This window comes from Vidua chalybeata, chromosome 6 (assembly GCF_026979565.1).
Source record: "Vidua chalybeata isolate OUT-0048 chromosome 6, bVidCha1 merged haplotype, whole genome shotgun sequence".
Classification (NCBI taxonomy): domain Eukaryota; kingdom Metazoa; phylum Chordata; class Aves; order Passeriformes; family Viduidae; genus Vidua; species Vidua chalybeata.
Window position 1 is genome coordinate 27,553,239 of NC_071535.1, and position 17,866 is coordinate 27,571,104.

Sequence of the window (17,866 nt, forward strand, 5' to 3'; positions counted from 1 at the left end):
ACATATGTTGAATCTTTATGCCTCTTTGTGATGTGTGTTCCTGCAGTGAGTACGTGTGATTAAAGGAACCACTGGATATGAATGGTCCCATTACAGAGACAGAAATTTTGTTATGATCTGCTTGTGATCCCATTCTTCTTTCTGTGGTTTCCATTTCTTTACTGCCAGTGTCCTAGTATCATGATTAGGAGTCCATTCAAAAAGTTGTACACTCCACCTTTGAAACATTAAGGTAGGAAGATGTGGAGCCCAAATGGCCTCTCCCCAAGTGATTCACTCTCTAGAAGCCTATATATAGCCTCATGTTGTTTTCCTATCCCTAAACAGGTGTTTGCAAGGGAAATCCTTTTGGGTTTTAGACAATGAAACTCAGACTTCCTATGACATGGCTTACTCAGAGCTACAAAGTAATACTAAGTCTGCATAAAACAATAATTTACAGGCACTTTTGTCCTAATGTTTTTTACTAGCTCTTATGGACAGCTTCCTCTTAGTGTTTTGGAATAGAGAATTAATGTGTATAACATGGCATTATGAGTTGTTTATTCTAAGTTAGTCACCTGATGCCCAATACAGACCTGGTTCTAGGTATGTGTGCTCATGCTTAAACTGGTGTTCAACATGAGTGCCCTCAGCTTTTTCTTCTGCTAGAATTCCCTCCTGAATTCCTTACAGTCCTTACAGAATTAGGAAACCCAGTAATCCTGTTACTTGGTGGTGTCACTTTATGCTTTATTAAAAAGGGTTCTAGATATTAATAATTGAAGTTTTATCCTTTATTAATAAGGATCCTAGTTAATAATAAATGGAATTAAAACTGACAACTGACTAAGGAGCAAACTAATTATTAGTACTAAAAACTGAACCAAGATGATCATTAAACATTCACATTTCTATCCCATTCCGTATGAGAGTGCCCTTTACAACTATTTTTCAAATGACTCTTAGTTTATTTCTTGAAATCTAGAATCAATATTGGGAGTGGATGAAAGAGAACTAATTTTCAGATTCTCTCTTAATGCTTTACTTAAAATGTGTGGGAATTCTGCTTTTTCAAGAGTAAACCACATACTTGGGAATACTTTATTTAAAATAGTACTCTTGATCAGAGATACGTTGTTTTCTGTTTCTGTGCAAAACAAAAATTATTTTCAAGCAATTATGTAGACTGGCATCTATCTTGAAGGAAATGAAGTTGATTTTGAAAGTACAACAGAGGTATAAGGAAGTGAGAGTGATCTGTAGGTCTCTTACCTTCATTAGATCTTTTGAGATCTCTTACCTCAGGAACAGAAGCTTTGACTGCATGTAAGCAGTTTGTGTTGCGCAATCCGTAAAAAGATCAAAGTCACTTGTTCTACATCTGTGTATTCTGTTGAGTGAGGTACGTGACTGGTGACTGAGTCTCCTGAATTGATGTAATGCATCAATGATGCTGAAATGCATCTGGTAGTAGACTCTTACAGAAATGGGGGGTTTGTTTTGTTTTGGTTGTTTTAATCACAGTGTATGGAATTGGCTCTTGAATTGGTTTCCTTTCATCTTTCTTAAATTAGGAATCCCAGACGTAGTATATGGCATAGAAGTAGTAAGACTGCAGGTTCAGAAGCAGTCAATACTTGTAAGCAAGGGGCTCTTTAGATGTTTTTATGTTAATGGAACTAGAAAAAAAAATCTTGATTTTGTTAGTGATTCATCATCCTTTTTCTGCCTGTTTGCTGAAGGGCATGAAAGTTTCTGCTCCATTTCTCAACCTCCTTGGTGAGAAATGCAATCTGTTCATGAAGCATCGACATAAATGGATGCCTGTCAACAATCTGGCACTTGTTGTCACGTTCTTCTCCTAAACATTTCACAGGAAGCTCCATAATTCTACACTGAGTTGGACAGTGTTGAGCTGCACAGAGAATGTGTACAGGAACTGTGGGAGCCTTACTGCTGAGGTCCCCCTGTTGTCTTAGAGAAATGTGGCATTAATGGATCAGTGTAGATCTCAAACTCTCAGCAAGAAAATACGAAGAAGACAGAAACTCTTAAGTGGTCTCCCTCAGTGCTTCTGCCCACGAAAATTTTCAGTTCAATAATGCAGTATATGCAGATGTAGTAGATGTAATAATATTTTTGCCCCCGACGGGATGCAAAGACCAGTTTATATTCTTAGTCTCTTTGTGATTTAATTACTATTACTTTTCTAAATGTGTCTTTTGAGTTAACCTCTTAATCTACATGACAGAGCAGTCAGCTGTACAAGTGTGCTTTGATTTGCATGGTACATTAACTTCTAGAATTTTTATGTGACAAAATTGTTTTCTCAGTTTCTGAGTTATTGAATTCATTCTTTCTTTACATCTTCTTGACTCTGCATCGTCTCCATTGCATTGGAAGTTGTAATAGAATATTCACAAAATGCTGAGGAAATAATAGTAAAAAAGATTAGTCTTAGAGAAGACACATTATATCTAACAGTCAAAGGGTATTTTAAATTAAGGTAGTCTTTTTATGGTATTAATTAAAATCAACTTCCAACACATAATTAACATATTTTTGGTAACCCATTGCATGTGGTAATTCAGAATAAAGTACTTGCATAAAAGTTTCAATGAAAAATATATCCAATATTTTTAATGGAAATGGAGATGTATTTGTATCTTTTGATAGAAAAAATAGAGTGACACTAATTATGCTAAAGTTCTCTTTGTTTGAGAAAAAAGTGTTATTATTTTAGATTTTTCATGTTCAATTGCCGTGGTGGATTGACCCCAGCCAGCAGCCACTTGCCAGACACAATTCAGGAATAGTGAGAGAAGACTCAGGTCTGGTTGCCCTGAACTGGGAGTTCTTAAGGTCTGCACAGAAGTAGCATGAGTAATGTGGTGCATACTCAGTAATTTTGGCAGTGAGCAATTTGAGTGACAGGAAGCATAGGTAGCAAAAGAACCTGTTTGTTTGAAGAAATACAAAGGAAACAACTCCTACCCTGAATGGCCACAGGAAACAACCTGTACTAAAAAAGGCTGGCGAATAGGTTGTTCAGAGTTCAGGCTCTCTCCAAAAAAGCCATATTTCCATGTTTCACCATGGCCACGCTTTTTCTTTTTCATAGGTAGTTCTGTGAAGGAGCTCAGCCATGTTTTAACTCTGTGGATCTTCATTGTTCCACAGCCAGTCCAAGTCAGTGTGTGTGGGCAACGTCTTCTGTTCCTGATCTAAGAGAGATGAAAGAATCTGATTTCTGCAGCAGATCACTGCTGCAGAGATAGAAAAATATTTGTATGTACGTATTTGTTAACTAAAATATGTTTACATCATAAAGCAGTCATTAAGAAGTTTCAGGTGTCCCGTTTGGAAGCTGCTTACTAACTGCTACTTCGCAGGTAACAAGTCCTTTATAAAACGTTTGTACATCAAGCATTGTAGTAAAAATATAAAAGGAATAATGAATGCTGTAAATAAGGAATGATGCTGCCCAGAGTAAAGCATTAAGAAGCTTAACTCATGTTTGGAATGTACCACATGGTGATAGCTCTCTGAGGTTATATCTAAAAATATATTTATAAATAAACTGAAATGAGGATACAGGCTCAAGCACTGGCCTAAAAATCACATAAACTTTTTAGTTGTTTAATTGCATGCTTCCTGATACAGTTTGAACTATGCCAAATCACATTCTTTCAGATGATGCTTAGACAGTTTTGGTCCTAGCATGTGTAAGAGACTGTTTAAAATAAGGAGTGGCAATGCCACCTCCCTGCTTCTGGGGAAAGAGGTCATCTGTGTGACTGTGAGCCACTTCAGTGCCGCTCAGCTGTGGATGCAGAGAATGGTTCCTGGCTGGTATATTCTTAGTAACTTGTCTGTTTCACTTAGCCGTTAGATTGGAAGAAAATTGCTAATATATTTTTTAGGAATGCAAAGGCAAAAAGGGATCAAAGACCTATATTGCTGTTCCCATTCACCACTTTAACCCTTGTAAATCTGTCTCTTGGCTATCCTCAAGGGTCATGAGACAATCAAGGCCTTTCCTGTGTCTTTCTCCTTAGTGTATTTTCCTTGCTCTGGTCATCTCTTCTTCACCTTTCAAGATTACTTCAGTTACCCCTTTGCCTTTCCAAATCAAGATATTTGTTTATCTATCATTTGTCTGTTTTTCTGAACCTGTGACAAATGGGTTTGACCTGTGCCTGTCTTGGGTAGTACTGCGACATAGGCAGCATCAAGCTGATTGGTACTACTCCTTATGTTTTCCTTTTCCTTTCTGTATAACTGAGGACTGATTGCCTGGGAAAAATAAAAAAATAAGGAAAAAAAAGATAAGGAAATAGTTTGTTGCCTATGCTTGCTGTTTGTGTGCTTGGCAAGTGCAAATGCAGTTACTGGAAAGGTCTAGGGTGAGTCACCATTTCTGAGATGTCTTAAGCACGGTATGTGATATCCTGGATTGAGGTGGAGATGCCACTGCTGCTGGAACAAGCTCCACCTCCTGTTTATACTCAGATGTTGCTACATATATTCTTCGTAGGCGTCCTGTAAACTTCTGTTTAAACTCTGGAGTTTGTGTTACTTTGGAGTAACTGTAGTGGTGTAAATGTGGATAAAGTCTTTGAACACTAACTGATGTTTCTTACAACAAAACCATGAAGTCTTGTGGTATTTTCTTTATGCATAAGACTAATATTTTCATGATTGAATTGGTAAATACAGCCTTTTAAAAATCTCTTGAGTTTTGCAAGTGAGTTAATAATGACTGCCACAAACAAGTGAAAATTTAGGCAGTCCTCTTGATGAAACATTGGCTTTTCAGTGTCATGATTTTACTGTGTTCTGACCTCTGTAGAGAAAGGAAATTCTGACTTCTAAAAATAAAATGAACTCTTATTTTAGGAACATAAAAGAAAAATGTTTTAGTTTGGTTAATATGATTGTTGAAGTTTTGTATGTGTATATATTTATACTAAAACAGTGGTATTGATGTAAAACTATTTATTTACTTATTTATTTATGTACGTTAGGGTCAGGTCAACAGTCTTGTTTGGGTTAGATCAAGGTTACTTGTGTTTTAGCCAGTTAAGTTAACAAACATTCAGTGTGACTCAGCTTCTCCACATGCTATGAAGACATTGTTTAGCCCACAGCCCTTATATGTGCTGGATCAATATCTTTGTGCTGTAAAAGACTTCCAGGTTTTTATCAAAGTTCTTGTTGCAGGTGCTGGTATGATAATCACTAAGGGCTTCTGAAAACCTAACTAATCTAGAAGAAAAAAAGAAACAATCATCACTAAAAGAGACAGTTAATTTTAAATTTAAGGAAAAGTTCAGTGAGGACTGAAAAAATTGAAAAAACAACTGTCATGAATGAAGCAACAGAAACTAACCCTTATAGAAGATGTGCAAAATTGTAGTAGCATATAAAAAGACAAAAACAGGAAGATGACTTTTTTTTCATTCTTAGCAGTGAAAATCCGTCTGCCTGTATGTTTCAATTTTATTATGTTAAAAGAAGTATTTTTGCAAAATTACCACAGCAACAGACTTTTTTTGACTATTGGACTACATTACTAATTGCAATGAAGCATCATAATTGTTTAGAGTATATGTTTTCCAGTTCTTCCAGGTTAAATTCTTCAGTGGAAAGAATTTATTTTTCATGTGGTTTTCATTTGACATAGCTACTATGCTAATCTTTCTAATACATATTTATTCAACTGAACTGGTGAAGAGTTGTCTCACCTTAGAGAGTCTTATCTTTCTTTGAAGTTAATTTCCATTCTAAATTGTGGTTTACCAGAAAAAAAGGAGGCAGAGTAGGTTTCCATTTGGATAACTATGTATATGATTTGTTATTATTAATTAATTTTTGAAAGCTTCACAATTCAATTTGGAAATACGTTAGCATTTAGATATATCAGTTCTTGTAAAGTTTCATTTTCTTATAATAAAACCGTTTGATTGTCATAATAAATAGAGTTTTAAATATAACTAACATTTTTTTCTGTCAGCTTCTCTTTGATCCTTGTTTTGAGAAAGACTGTTAATAACAGCACAGTTATGGATGTACATAGTTCAGCTCATATTTTCATGTGGAGGGACCAATGCCATTGAAATTACTGATGTGATGGATACTGGATTAAATGAATTATTGAATACTTATAATTAGACATTCTAGTTATTGAAATTTGAGTCTACCTTTTTTTTTTTTTTGTAGTAACACTTGAAGGCTTTTTAATTGAAAATCCAGAATTTGCATAATCACTTGGCTTCTATGTGGTTATTAGTAAAATATTTTGGTGGATTTTCTTGAGATTTACAGTTGCTAAGGGTAAAAACAGTTCATTGCTTTTGTGTTGCATCTGCTCTGCTGAGGAAAACTTAGTGCTGAGGCTCCTTTTACCCTGTGTTTTATGGATGATCTGCTGCCCACAATCTTGGCAATAACTTGACTTATAATATCTTGAGATCCTAATCAGCAGTCTTTTTCATCTGAAAACATAATTTTATTTTGTATTTCTTTAAAGTCTTATGGGTAGATAATCGTGATGTAATATTTTTTAGAAAATGAAAGAAGCACACAATTTCAGTTATTACAGGTGACTTCAAATGCTAGTAACATTTACTCTTTTTACCATAAAAGCTATTATAATGTCATATAAGACATGTTCTATACGAGTGTTTAGACAGCATTTTTTTTAATGCTCAATGTTTGGAATAGAAGTCTGTTACTTGCCTGTTGAAGTTCCACTTGTTAGTAAATTTATTTTTTCACTTATATCTACACATATTTTGTTTCTGCTTATTGGTGGAAAGGGATTAGTTAAAACAAAGGGGGAGAACTCATTTTAGAGTGTTTCCCGTGACATTTTCTTAAACCAAGACACGACTATCTAATAAATAACATCAAGACTGGGGATAGACTTGAGTTGATTTAGAAATTTTGCTAAATTTTAAATCTGGAACCTGGTAAGTGATCATGTTAAAAAGCTAATATTTCTATTTCTAAAAAGGGGGAGGCAGGACATGTTTGAAATACACAGCTAAACTGTGGCAGTTAAGCAAGTTATTACGCTGTAAAGGTCATTTATCCAGTTTCACTTGTAAACTAAAGCACCTTTGACTGAAGCACACTGAAAGGCCATTAAAGTGATTAATTTTATTTCACAATTGGACTAGGCAAACAAGGTGTTTATGGACAGCTTTGATATCTTAATTGCTACTGATGACTTGTTAAGCAGCCAGAAATACATCCTGTTTCTGAACCCCATGTAAGCAAGTCTTCCACTCCTGATTCTTACAGATGTACTGTATTTCCTCATTATGGCAAAAATAATGACCATTTAACTCTGGTAATTCTGCTTTAAGCAGCTATTATACTGAAACAAGGCCTTCAGTTAGTACTGGGGAATTTAGCTCCAATACCATAGTTCTCCTGTTTTGTCTTGTGTTTAGCAAAACTCAGTGTTGTTTTTGGTAGTGTAATACCTTCAAGCACCGTGGCTTCTTTTTGTTTATGTTGCTCTGTGCATATCAGCATTATTGTTGGCAGGAATAAGCTTAGCTGAGGGAATTTTTGTGACTGTTGCAACAGTTGGTCCTTATACAATGTTTGAAGAACCGCACCATCAAAATGACTGTTTTGACATGAGAGTAGTGTATCTGGGGAAAATGAATTCAAACAGAAGATATTTCTTGTATGTAATTTAACAAAAAATGCTGTGATTGAGTTTACTTTTTTCTACAGAATATAAAAACTTATACACATATTTCTACATACATAGTATGTGTAATATTGAAAATACTTTTTTTTAGGTAGAAAAAGTATAGCTATTTGAAAAGAGCAAATGGAATGGGAACATAAAGAGAGAGCAAGCAATTTAAATAATAATTTATTTACAGGGAAATGCCTGTGGTACTTCTGAAATCCAGTGAAATGAGAAAAACCTTGCAGTTTTTGAAAAGGATCAGCAGTTGCCATTTGGAAGAATAATATTTTATTGCCTCTATAAAAGAAAATCATTAGGAATGCTACAGTGTTTGTGTATAACCTCAAAACATACCAGTTTATTTCTCTGGCTGTACTTGTCATTGTGTTTTTTTCATTGCATGCTGCCAAAACATGGAGTAGTGCATTGGTGTAAAATTGAGTGGATTCTTTTGTAACATAGAAGGGGTTTCTTGGTTGCGTTTTCAGAACAAAGTCTTAGTTCTTTAGGCTGGGAACATGAAGAAAAGTGTCAATCTTTTTGCTGCAGGAAAAAAAAAAGAAAAAAGTTATGTAGATAATAATATCCAGTATATAACCTCAGTTTTTTTAAAAAAACTTTTTTTAGTTTAAACAGAATTTAATCTGATTTTGAAGCTCCAATTTCTCTGCATTGAAACAAATGATTATGATTAAATTTTGAAATACTGTTTTGAAACATTGTTTTATGTGCCTGGTAACTTCAGTCTCAAAAAACAGATATTTCATATTGAGTTGTCGTTTAAGCATTGCATCTTAGGCAGAGCTGAAATATATTTCTTTTGGCTTCAAAGCATCTTTTGGGCAGACATCTGGTGAGAGATCATAGAATCCTGGAATGATATGATATGATATGATATGATATGATATGATATGATATGATATGATATGATATGATATGATATATAATATAATATAATATAATATAATATAATATAATATGGCACTCCAAAGGACATCTAGTCCAAATGCCTGCTCCAGGTCTAATTAAATCATCTTACTCATGAACTTGTGTGAGGAAAAAGTTACCAGTAGTGGCTGCAGGATACATTTACTTCTATCTCATTTCCTAGTGGATACTGCATTGTTCACAGGAAGAGAAAGGCAAACGAGCTTACTTGCTTGGAGGAAAAAACATTTCAGAATATAGTGATAAATATTTTCATAGATGAAAACATATATATCATATTTGATCCTAGTCTGAGAAGTGGCCCAGTCTGCCCTCAAAATTTCATTATACATTCATTGTGTTTTACATTTTTGTATTTTACAGTTATGTGTTTTACTGCATAGTAAATTCTCATGGGTTTGCATTTGCAGTTTCCCGAATGTGGTTTTTATGGAATGTACGACAAAATCTTGCTCTTCCGCCATGACCCTACCTCTGAGAACATTCTCCAGTTGGTGAAATCAGCTGCAGATATCCAAGAAGGAGACCTGGTTGAAGTTGTGTTATCAGGTAACTAAAAAACAATGAAAATTACTGTCATTCTTTTGCAAATGAAAATATCCAGAGTACTTTTCTCCCAATTAGATTTTGACCCAACATACGTGAGAGTCCATACAACCAAAATTTCCTTTTTCTTGATTCCTTTCTCAGACATATATAGGCGTATTATGCCTTTTACTTTTTTTTCTGTTGCCCTGCATATTTTGTAACAACTCCTTTCATGCATATTACTAGTTAAGCAACAGGTTAACTAGTTAATAGTGTTAATAAGCCAGTTAAGTAGTTAATGTTAACATTAATAAGATTTTTGCTCTATGTAGAGTGCTATGAAAATGTCCACTGGAAATAGAGTAATTGCTTTTTCAAAGTCCTGCATAATTATGCTTGCCAAAACTGCTCTGACTCGTCACATGATTTATTTTTTTTAAATTATGAGAGGAAGGGGAGAGCACAATTATGTGACTCAAATATAGAAGAAGTCTGAGGATGTCACTAGGTGTCAATAGGACTTGTCAAAAGCTTAGATGTAAGAAGATGTGAGCTTTGTGACTTGGAATGGTGCAAAGTTTGCATGGGTGTGCAGTAGAGTGCATGCTGGAACCTTAAAGATGTAAAGGTGCTATTTGGCAAGTAAAACTTGGAAGATGGTTGAAGGGCTGAATTTTTGCAGTTGGAACATGCAGTTAGAACATCTGGAAAGATGCTTAAAAGTACAGAGACATGTATGCCATATGAAAGTAAAAATTGCAACTGTAGAAGAGTGTAGGATTAGTGAAGAGAAAGGCCAAGTCCTAATGAATGCTGAAAAGAATGGAAGTAAGAGTTAGGTCACATTATCTAAGCCAACTGAGCTTTTAAACATAGGGGTTTTTTTGTGTTGGACCCTATTCCATATTCTTTGTTTAGAATAGGAAAAAGTGAAATAAGGAATAATGCATGTCATTCCTGTAAGTCATCATTCATCTTTTCCATATCATGAAACAAGTTTTTCACTTTCAAAAAGATACCAGTAATCTGAAGGTAATATGGGATGCAGTGAAAAAAGTTAACAAGGACTTTAGTGCTTTATTTGGTATATTGTTTATATTGTTTATATTGTTTATATGAAACGCAGATTCTTCTAGGTTGCCAAAATTAAGCAAGTAGCTGTATAAATCTTTAGGAGCAAAGGACAGCTAATATGTCATGGCCTGACTGATGGCACTATTACAAATTAAAACCTTCAGTTAGATGTCTCAAATTAAACACGTTTCCTCACTAAACACTTGAAAGCATTAGTGTCCTCCCCTAAATGAGCTTAAACTAAATGCAGCAATTCATTTTTGCAGACAATTCCTGTGTCATGTAAAGGGGGGGAAATATTCCCCGTCCTGCAACACTGAAAATGAGAAAGAAATGTACAAAAAATCTGTAAGGTTTAGGGAATTATTCAAACTAATGCAGGCAGTTTTTTATTGAAAAATATATAGACATAGTTTAAAATTATTATGGATTTTGGAAATAGTGCATATCAAAGTATCTGTGGATGGGTTATCTCCTTTTTAATTAAAGGACAAAGTCTATCTAAATACAGGGCCATAAGAAGTCTTTTTCAGGATGTTTAATAATATGCACTGAAAATTTATTGTGAAGGGATTAAAAAAACTTGGAAACAGAAGAGATTGGCCTTCAGCACTACAGCGTATGATATTGAGTGCTTGAGTGGTGGAAGGACAAATGAAATACAATATGTGTTCAGATGCATTTGTTAAACTGATTGAAGTGTTTTATTTCTAGCTTCATTATAGAGAACTAAACAGATTATACATTCTAAAGTTCTGTAAATTCAAGGTATATTATGGTAATTGCCTTTGAATGTCATGTCCAAAAGAGGCAGTAGTTTGGACATTGTTACTGCTATACCTTTGCTGCTGAAAACTCCTTGTGCTTTGGGTCAGCATCCCCTGAGGCACTGATATCTGATGTCAAAAGCTGTACTGATCAACTGCATTCATTTTTTATTGCTGAGGTCAATACTGGTCAGAGTAGAGAAAGCTGAACTGTCAGTCCTTGTATTCAGGGTTATACAATCAGTAGTATGCGTTTTCTGTTTTTCATTGTTGTTTACATAAAACTTTTATAAAAAAGGCTGGACCAGCCATGTTTTTTTTTTTCCTACTGGACATATGTTCTTGGCAGTTTAAGGATTAGTAAATATGATTGTTTTATGGTTTAGAGCTTATATTACAAGTTCCTGAAAGAGCTGAAAATTATCTACAGAAACTTACAGAAGAGAGGTGTTGTTCACTGTAGCTGAAGCACCTTAGTCCATTTTAGTGAAGAAAATTGTATCTGCAGTTGTCATGCAATGTAACTGAAACAGTTTGTGTTAGAGCAAAAGATTTCTGGTGAAACAAGAAATTTACTCAGTTTATATTGCAGCAGCTGCTGTGTTTTTGTATTCCTAATATTATGAATATTATTCCTAATATATGAATATTATTACTTGCCTTTTGCATTGGTACAATACAACATAGGACTGCAAGAATCATGTAATGCGCTGAACAAATGTTGTGTGTCTGTCTGCTGTCTCCTCCAGAGGAGATAAGCATAGGCTGTTGCAGTCAGCCAGATGAATTGTGGTTCAATGCTGATATAGATTCTGGCATTTTGGAACTGGAAGGTCAGACATTATTATAAGAGTGGAAGCAAAAGTGTATGTTGAGTGTATGAGATTTAGTTAGCTGCAAAAAGAGGAAAAGGGAACTTTTATTATGAATGTACTAGCCCTAATAAATATGGGTTTAGTTCTACTTCTATTTTTTTTTCCTTTTATGTATTTTTAAAAAGATCTGTTTGAACACTTTATTTATGGGATTCTGATAGTGTTTGTATAAGAATATGGGAACACTTGAGAAATGTATTAGAACCAAAAATTTGTAGGTTGAACACATATGGTTTGTTAGGCTGAACTCCGGGGCATTCTTTGAACAGTATCACTAATACCCACTAATATAACTCACCATGTTTCTGTTTTCTTAGTGGTGTATTTTTTATTTAATTTTTTCTTCAAAATACTGGAAAGTTCATCTTGTCTTCAGATGCACAAAGGAAGAAAATTCTTTGCTACTTCTGTGGAAATCTCCGCTAATGTGTTCATTGAATCCAATATATATTTCTATGCATTTCAGACTGCAAAGCATCTGAATCTTTGGAGAAAGGATTTTATCAAAGTGTATTTGTAGGAAGGGTTCCTTTTATTAGAATACCATCAAAAAGTAGTAGGCAGCCCCAAATCAGGAAGCAAGGTACAGAAGTTGCAGTCTAAGTTACAATCAAAGATGGCTGGAAATGAGTAGTCAGTCGATCATAAATACTGAAAGGAACAGAAACCAGAAGTTACATCTTTTTAGATCTCTCTCTCTCTCTCTCAAATGTAGTTTTCCTGTTTGCTCAAGAAAAGGAAGCATGTTTATGTAAGTGAGTTTAAGCTGAAAAATGTCCTTCAGTCTTGATGTGATCAAGTAGTATTTGCTGAAATCTTCAACTGGATCTCTGAAAAGTTAACTTTCATGTTCCACTCATGAAATAAAGGATGCAAACATTAATTGCCAAAGTAACATAATGTAAAATTCACAATAAATTTGAACAGAATGGTTTATTGTGATAAACTCTCTTCTTTAAGTTAACTCCTAGTTTTTTTGAGATCTTCAGTGTTGTTTTGACTAGCTTATAAAAATAATTTATTTCAACTGCAATTTGTTGATGCATTGATATTAATGATAGATGCTGTCCTTCATACGCGTTCTTTGCAGAGAAGTTAAATAGTTAACAGGTTTTTACTTTGTTACATGAGATCTAGAAAGTAGATGAGTTAGCCCCTTTCTGAAATTAATGATGTGTTGAAGATGTTATTTAAAGCTCTCTGTTGATGCAATTGCCACACTTCATCTGTGTATCTCTGACTTTTTTCAGAATAACTGTATTTGCTGTTTTTTTAAATGGAGGCACAGACTCTATAGAACAAGCTGACAGATGAGAATTGCTGTGTTTCTGTACATCTGTATTCTCTTTTTGAGTTGTGTTTTTTGAGGACTTCAAGGAAACAATTACTTTAGACTTTAGACAATGTCTTTAGACTTTTTTTTGTCAGTGTAGTTTGTCCTCTTCCGTACGTTGTTCATGAAGTTTATTAAAAACTGCTGTGTAAATTTGCTGTGATATAAAGGAAAAAAATAGTATATTTACAGTTTTAATATGGGTTTGTTTATAAAAATTCTATCTTGTTTTTACTGGGCAAAGTTCCATTGCGATGTAAGAGGTTTTTGTCTGCTGCTGGAAAGCAGACAGTGAAACGTTAGCATCTTGTGTGAATTAGTGGAATGTACTTCATCTGCTTGCTGTGACCAGTTGTGCTCAACTTGGCAGGATTCTTAAAGCAAGAAAGTCAAATAGCAGCTATTTTACGTTCCCTTGCTGAGCTGATGAGGGCAGGAATTGATCCAGTGCTTTTGTTAAGAAGCTGTTTCTGTTGCAATATCACATAGATGGTAGATCACCTGATTGTTAGATGTGGACCTTTTATTTTGATTTGGTACAGTATATAGTGCCTATGATAAAATATACTGGGCTGAATAAAAGCTGTGGATAGCTGTACAATTACAGTAAATACCATTTATCAACACATAACTGGATTGTAGTGTTCAGCTTGAGATGAAACACTATGATATTGTATCTCTGAACTTAATGTTATAGTATTTATATAGTTGGTCACAGTTTGTGATTCTGCTTTGTTGTGATTGAAGAGCATCCTTCTCTTGGTGCCTTCATGGCTATGTTAACACGCTGTTTTTTGGTGTCTTGAGAAATACAAGTATCTTTATTCTGTCTAAGATGAAATTTTACAATTATTCTTCCTTTATGTCCTTTCAGTTTTCTCTAGCTGTCATTTTTCTTGTTTCTGTAGAGGTAAGCCTCATTCGTGATTAGGTTAAAGTTGATTGATTTTGTATCCCTCACTTTTCATTAGTCTAACATTTTTCTTGGGTCACGAATTTCAGATAGAGGACTGTGTTTGCAGTTGTCAGGACTGAAAGATTCTTTCATTTTTTGTTTATGTTTGCCTCATTGCCTTTTTTTTTTTCCCATATATAACTGTGTTAATTGTTACTTTCTGGACAGTGCCTGTATATGAGAGGTCACTGTTCCGCTGCTACCTAATAGATCAAACATCCAACCTTATACATCTCTAATTGTCTGATTTTTTACGAGAATATGTTTTTGGTTTGTATGCTCTTTAATGAAATTGTCAGTTCATTTGAGATATTTCACCAGATTTAATGCAAACACTTTCAGTCCAAATGCTCATAAAGAAACGATGCTTTCACGAGAGAACAGGGTAAATGCTCAAATGGATAAATAACTGTTTATGGCTTAGGAAGCAAAGGGTAGAAGTGCATGCTATTTTCACAGTGGAAGCAGATTACCAGCAAGGTACTTAAGTCTGTGCTGTTAAATACATTCATGAATGATCTGGAAAGCATTACTAGTAAAGTGTCAGGTGTAGCAATGGAACTGAAAATGGCTTGTAATGTCACTGCCCTTGTGTCATCTGTCTTTGTCACCTTCTCTGCTTTAGAGAATGCTGATGCTGCTTTGAGAACTCCTTTTTCAAAGACAGGATTCCAGGCTTAGTGGATTTTTGTCTCATCAAGTAATTCTTATGCTTTTGTATTCCTATCACATGATTTCACTGTTAAGAGACATAATTCAAGTCATACCACTTTAACAGGCCTCACCTCAATAAGTTGTACAGCCAGCTTTCCAAGAAAGGTGGAATTGAAGCTGATTAGCTACATTAATTGCAGTTAATGTGTTAAAAAATGCCTGTCAACTTCCAAAGTGGACCAAATTAAATCTTGGTTTTATTTGTATATTATATTTATTTTAAAGCCTCTGGAGTTAAACCCCCCCCCCCTTATTCTCCTTAAAGTATTCTGAGTTCAGTGAGGCATTTTTTTTACCTACCTTATTAATTTTTTTCTCAGTTTTCTTAATATGATACATATCACATTTACAATTTTAAAAAAGAATTTAGATACTATAATTTTGACTGAGTTTAACACAATCCACTTAGTAACAGTAACTCAATATGTTATTCAAGATTTATACTTCAGCAGCCCCCATGTCAGCTGATCCTTTCTTAAAACATTTGAGGTGATGAATGAAACTGGGAGTCTGCAAAAGTTGTCCTATATTTTAATGGATATTTGTGTGCTCATTTAGACTTAAAATGCAATACTATAATCTGATTAGCATTCGGAATCAATATGGAACGCTTATAATTAAAAAGGCATTGATGGAAAAAAGTGCATGATAATAAAAACCATATTTTCATCAAAGGACTCTGTTTACTGTTTTACAAATTTATTTACTACTTAGTCTTTCTTTACATCTATGGTATGTGAAACTTGTGTATAGCTGTAAATTATTTCACAGGATATGCCTTTAACAGCACTTGAGCTTTTCTTAAAGATAGAATGTCAAAGTTCAAATTCCTTTTTGTGCACCTCATCACTGAAAATCTTGAAGCATATACCTTCAATGTGTGTGTGTTTATTTACTTGAAATTTATATATGTAGTTGAAGTTTTAATATTTTCTTTCTATACCCTAATGGATTGTCTTTTGCACACCCAGAGGTGTGTGCACCTCACTTTGGAGACTGCTGCTGTAGGTTCAGTTGAAGTTGTATATAAGGAAAAAAAATAATCTCTTTATGAATTTTTTTTTAATATTTGGGTAAGAAAACTTCAATTAATTTTTTCTCCTTTTCACAGTTCTTCATATTCTGACAATTGTTTTTGCTGCTAACACAGATTTTAATTATAAAACTGCCACCATTCAAAGAATTCTCTTTTCCTCACCAACCGCCATCCCCTTTCATCACATAATTGCCTCCTCAGTAGGTAATTCTCACTAGCTACAGATTTAATGGAGAGCAAGCCTTGCTTCAGCTAAGCAGAAAACTCTTTTATTTGTCATACAGTTTAATTGATTTGTTCAATAGTTTCTTTTACCAGTACGTGCTTGATGAAACATTTGTATCAGTGTGTTTGTTAAATGACAGTAGTGGTCCTGAATAGAGAGTAGCTATAAATGATTCAGCACATTGAAAAATAAAGGGTAACCCACTTGGAATAGCTTGCCCACTTGGAACAACATAAGACAATTTATATCCATGGTCAACAGTGTATTCTACACTGCTCAGATGTCAGGGAAAAAATGTAGTGTTTGGAGGAGCTCTCTGCTTTTTTAGTTTTTCTAAAGTTGTTGTCTCAATAACTCAATGCTTCAGTAGGCTTCAAATTAAATATGGCTTATGTAAAAAATATATCTTTCAATATCAATATTGAACTCATGAATTTATTTTCATTGACTGACTGCTGGCTTTGACTTTGAAAGAGCAAATAGAAATACACAATGTCATAGTAATTTCCTAAAAATTAAGTTTGCAGCCCTTTGTGGTAGGATACGCATCATCTTCTAGTAAGTGCTTGAGGTTTGTAGCTAAAAGAAGTCTGAGTACAAACAAGCAAGCCTCTTCCCTTGGGGAATATAACAATTTGAAATGGCAACTAAGGGGAAGGAACTCAAGGACTGCTGCAGATTGCAGTCTGCTAGTTTTTATATCTCTATGGTAGTTGTGACTCAAGCCTGGAGATACTGTCATTCCAGCTGAAATCTGGCTCTGGCTTTTAAAGAGGCCCCAAGAATGTTTCTGTTTAATATAGTTAAGATGTGACTTGTTGCCAAAAAGAAGGTTGGAGAGCTTTCCTGCTTCTTAGGACATGAAGACTCCTATCACTCTAGTTTGGTAGTGCAGAAGGTTATTCTGCAGCAGTTATGTTTGTTTCCTGATTTGTTGGGGGTTTTTTGTTGGGTTTTTTGGGGGGGGGGGGTTTGTTTGGTTTTTTTTTTTTTTTTGCTTCCTCTGCTTCTTGAGTTCAGTAAACTCTTACTCATTTCCTCTCCAAACAAAAAAATTCCAGTCTTCCAGTCTTTTAATCTCTTTATATGCAAGTCTCTTCCATGCCTCTAGAGGTTTTCCTCATCTGTCACAGCTGTTCACAGCGACTGAACACAGAATGTCATATGGGGAATATTAGTATCACCATTTCCTAGTGTTAATTTATAGTTATTTATGTGCATGGGTGAAATATGGGGTAAACATCTTGTGAGTAGAACACTTCTGTTGTCTTTAGTGAGCAACTAAACATTTTGCTTATGTAATTTTGATCTTCTGATCAGGTTAGGCACTGGAGATGTTTTAATGATGAGTCATTATTGAAGTTTTGTAAACAATTTTAAATAATCAACCACAATTCAGAACAATAATTAATTTATTTCTTCTAGGTTATGTCATCTTGTGCATTTCTTTAGCATTTTTAATTTCCCTTTTCTAGTATTATCCTAGAAAGATTCAAGTGGGGCTGAGAAAACTGAATGGTTATATACAGTCATTCTTCTGTTCCATATCTCTGATAGTCTCATCAAAAATCTGAAACCTTAAGAAAGCATTATTAATCAGACAGACACGAAAGTATATTCCAGAAGTGGTCATACTAGGATTTGTTGTTTCATCACATTTCAGAGGCTTCAGGTGAGACTGTCTGGCATTTAGTTCCCTTGTGTCCTTTTTCTC

At 34.5% G+C, this 17,866-nt stretch overlaps 1 protein-coding gene across 2 annotated transcripts in view; it reads left to right on the forward strand.

The window, feature by feature from the left end:
* The window catches only part of PRKD1 (protein kinase D1), a 118,046-nt gene that overhangs the window by 51,002 nt on the left and 49,178 nt on the right, over positions 1–17,866 (forward strand). For both annotated transcript variants that reach the window (XM_053946482.1, XM_053946483.1), the window contains exon 2: positions 9,055–9,193. In XM_053946482.1, the coding sequence (XP_053802457.1) occupies positions 9,055–9,193 (139 nt within the window). The remainder of the gene's footprint in view (positions 1–9,054; positions 9,194–17,866) is intronic.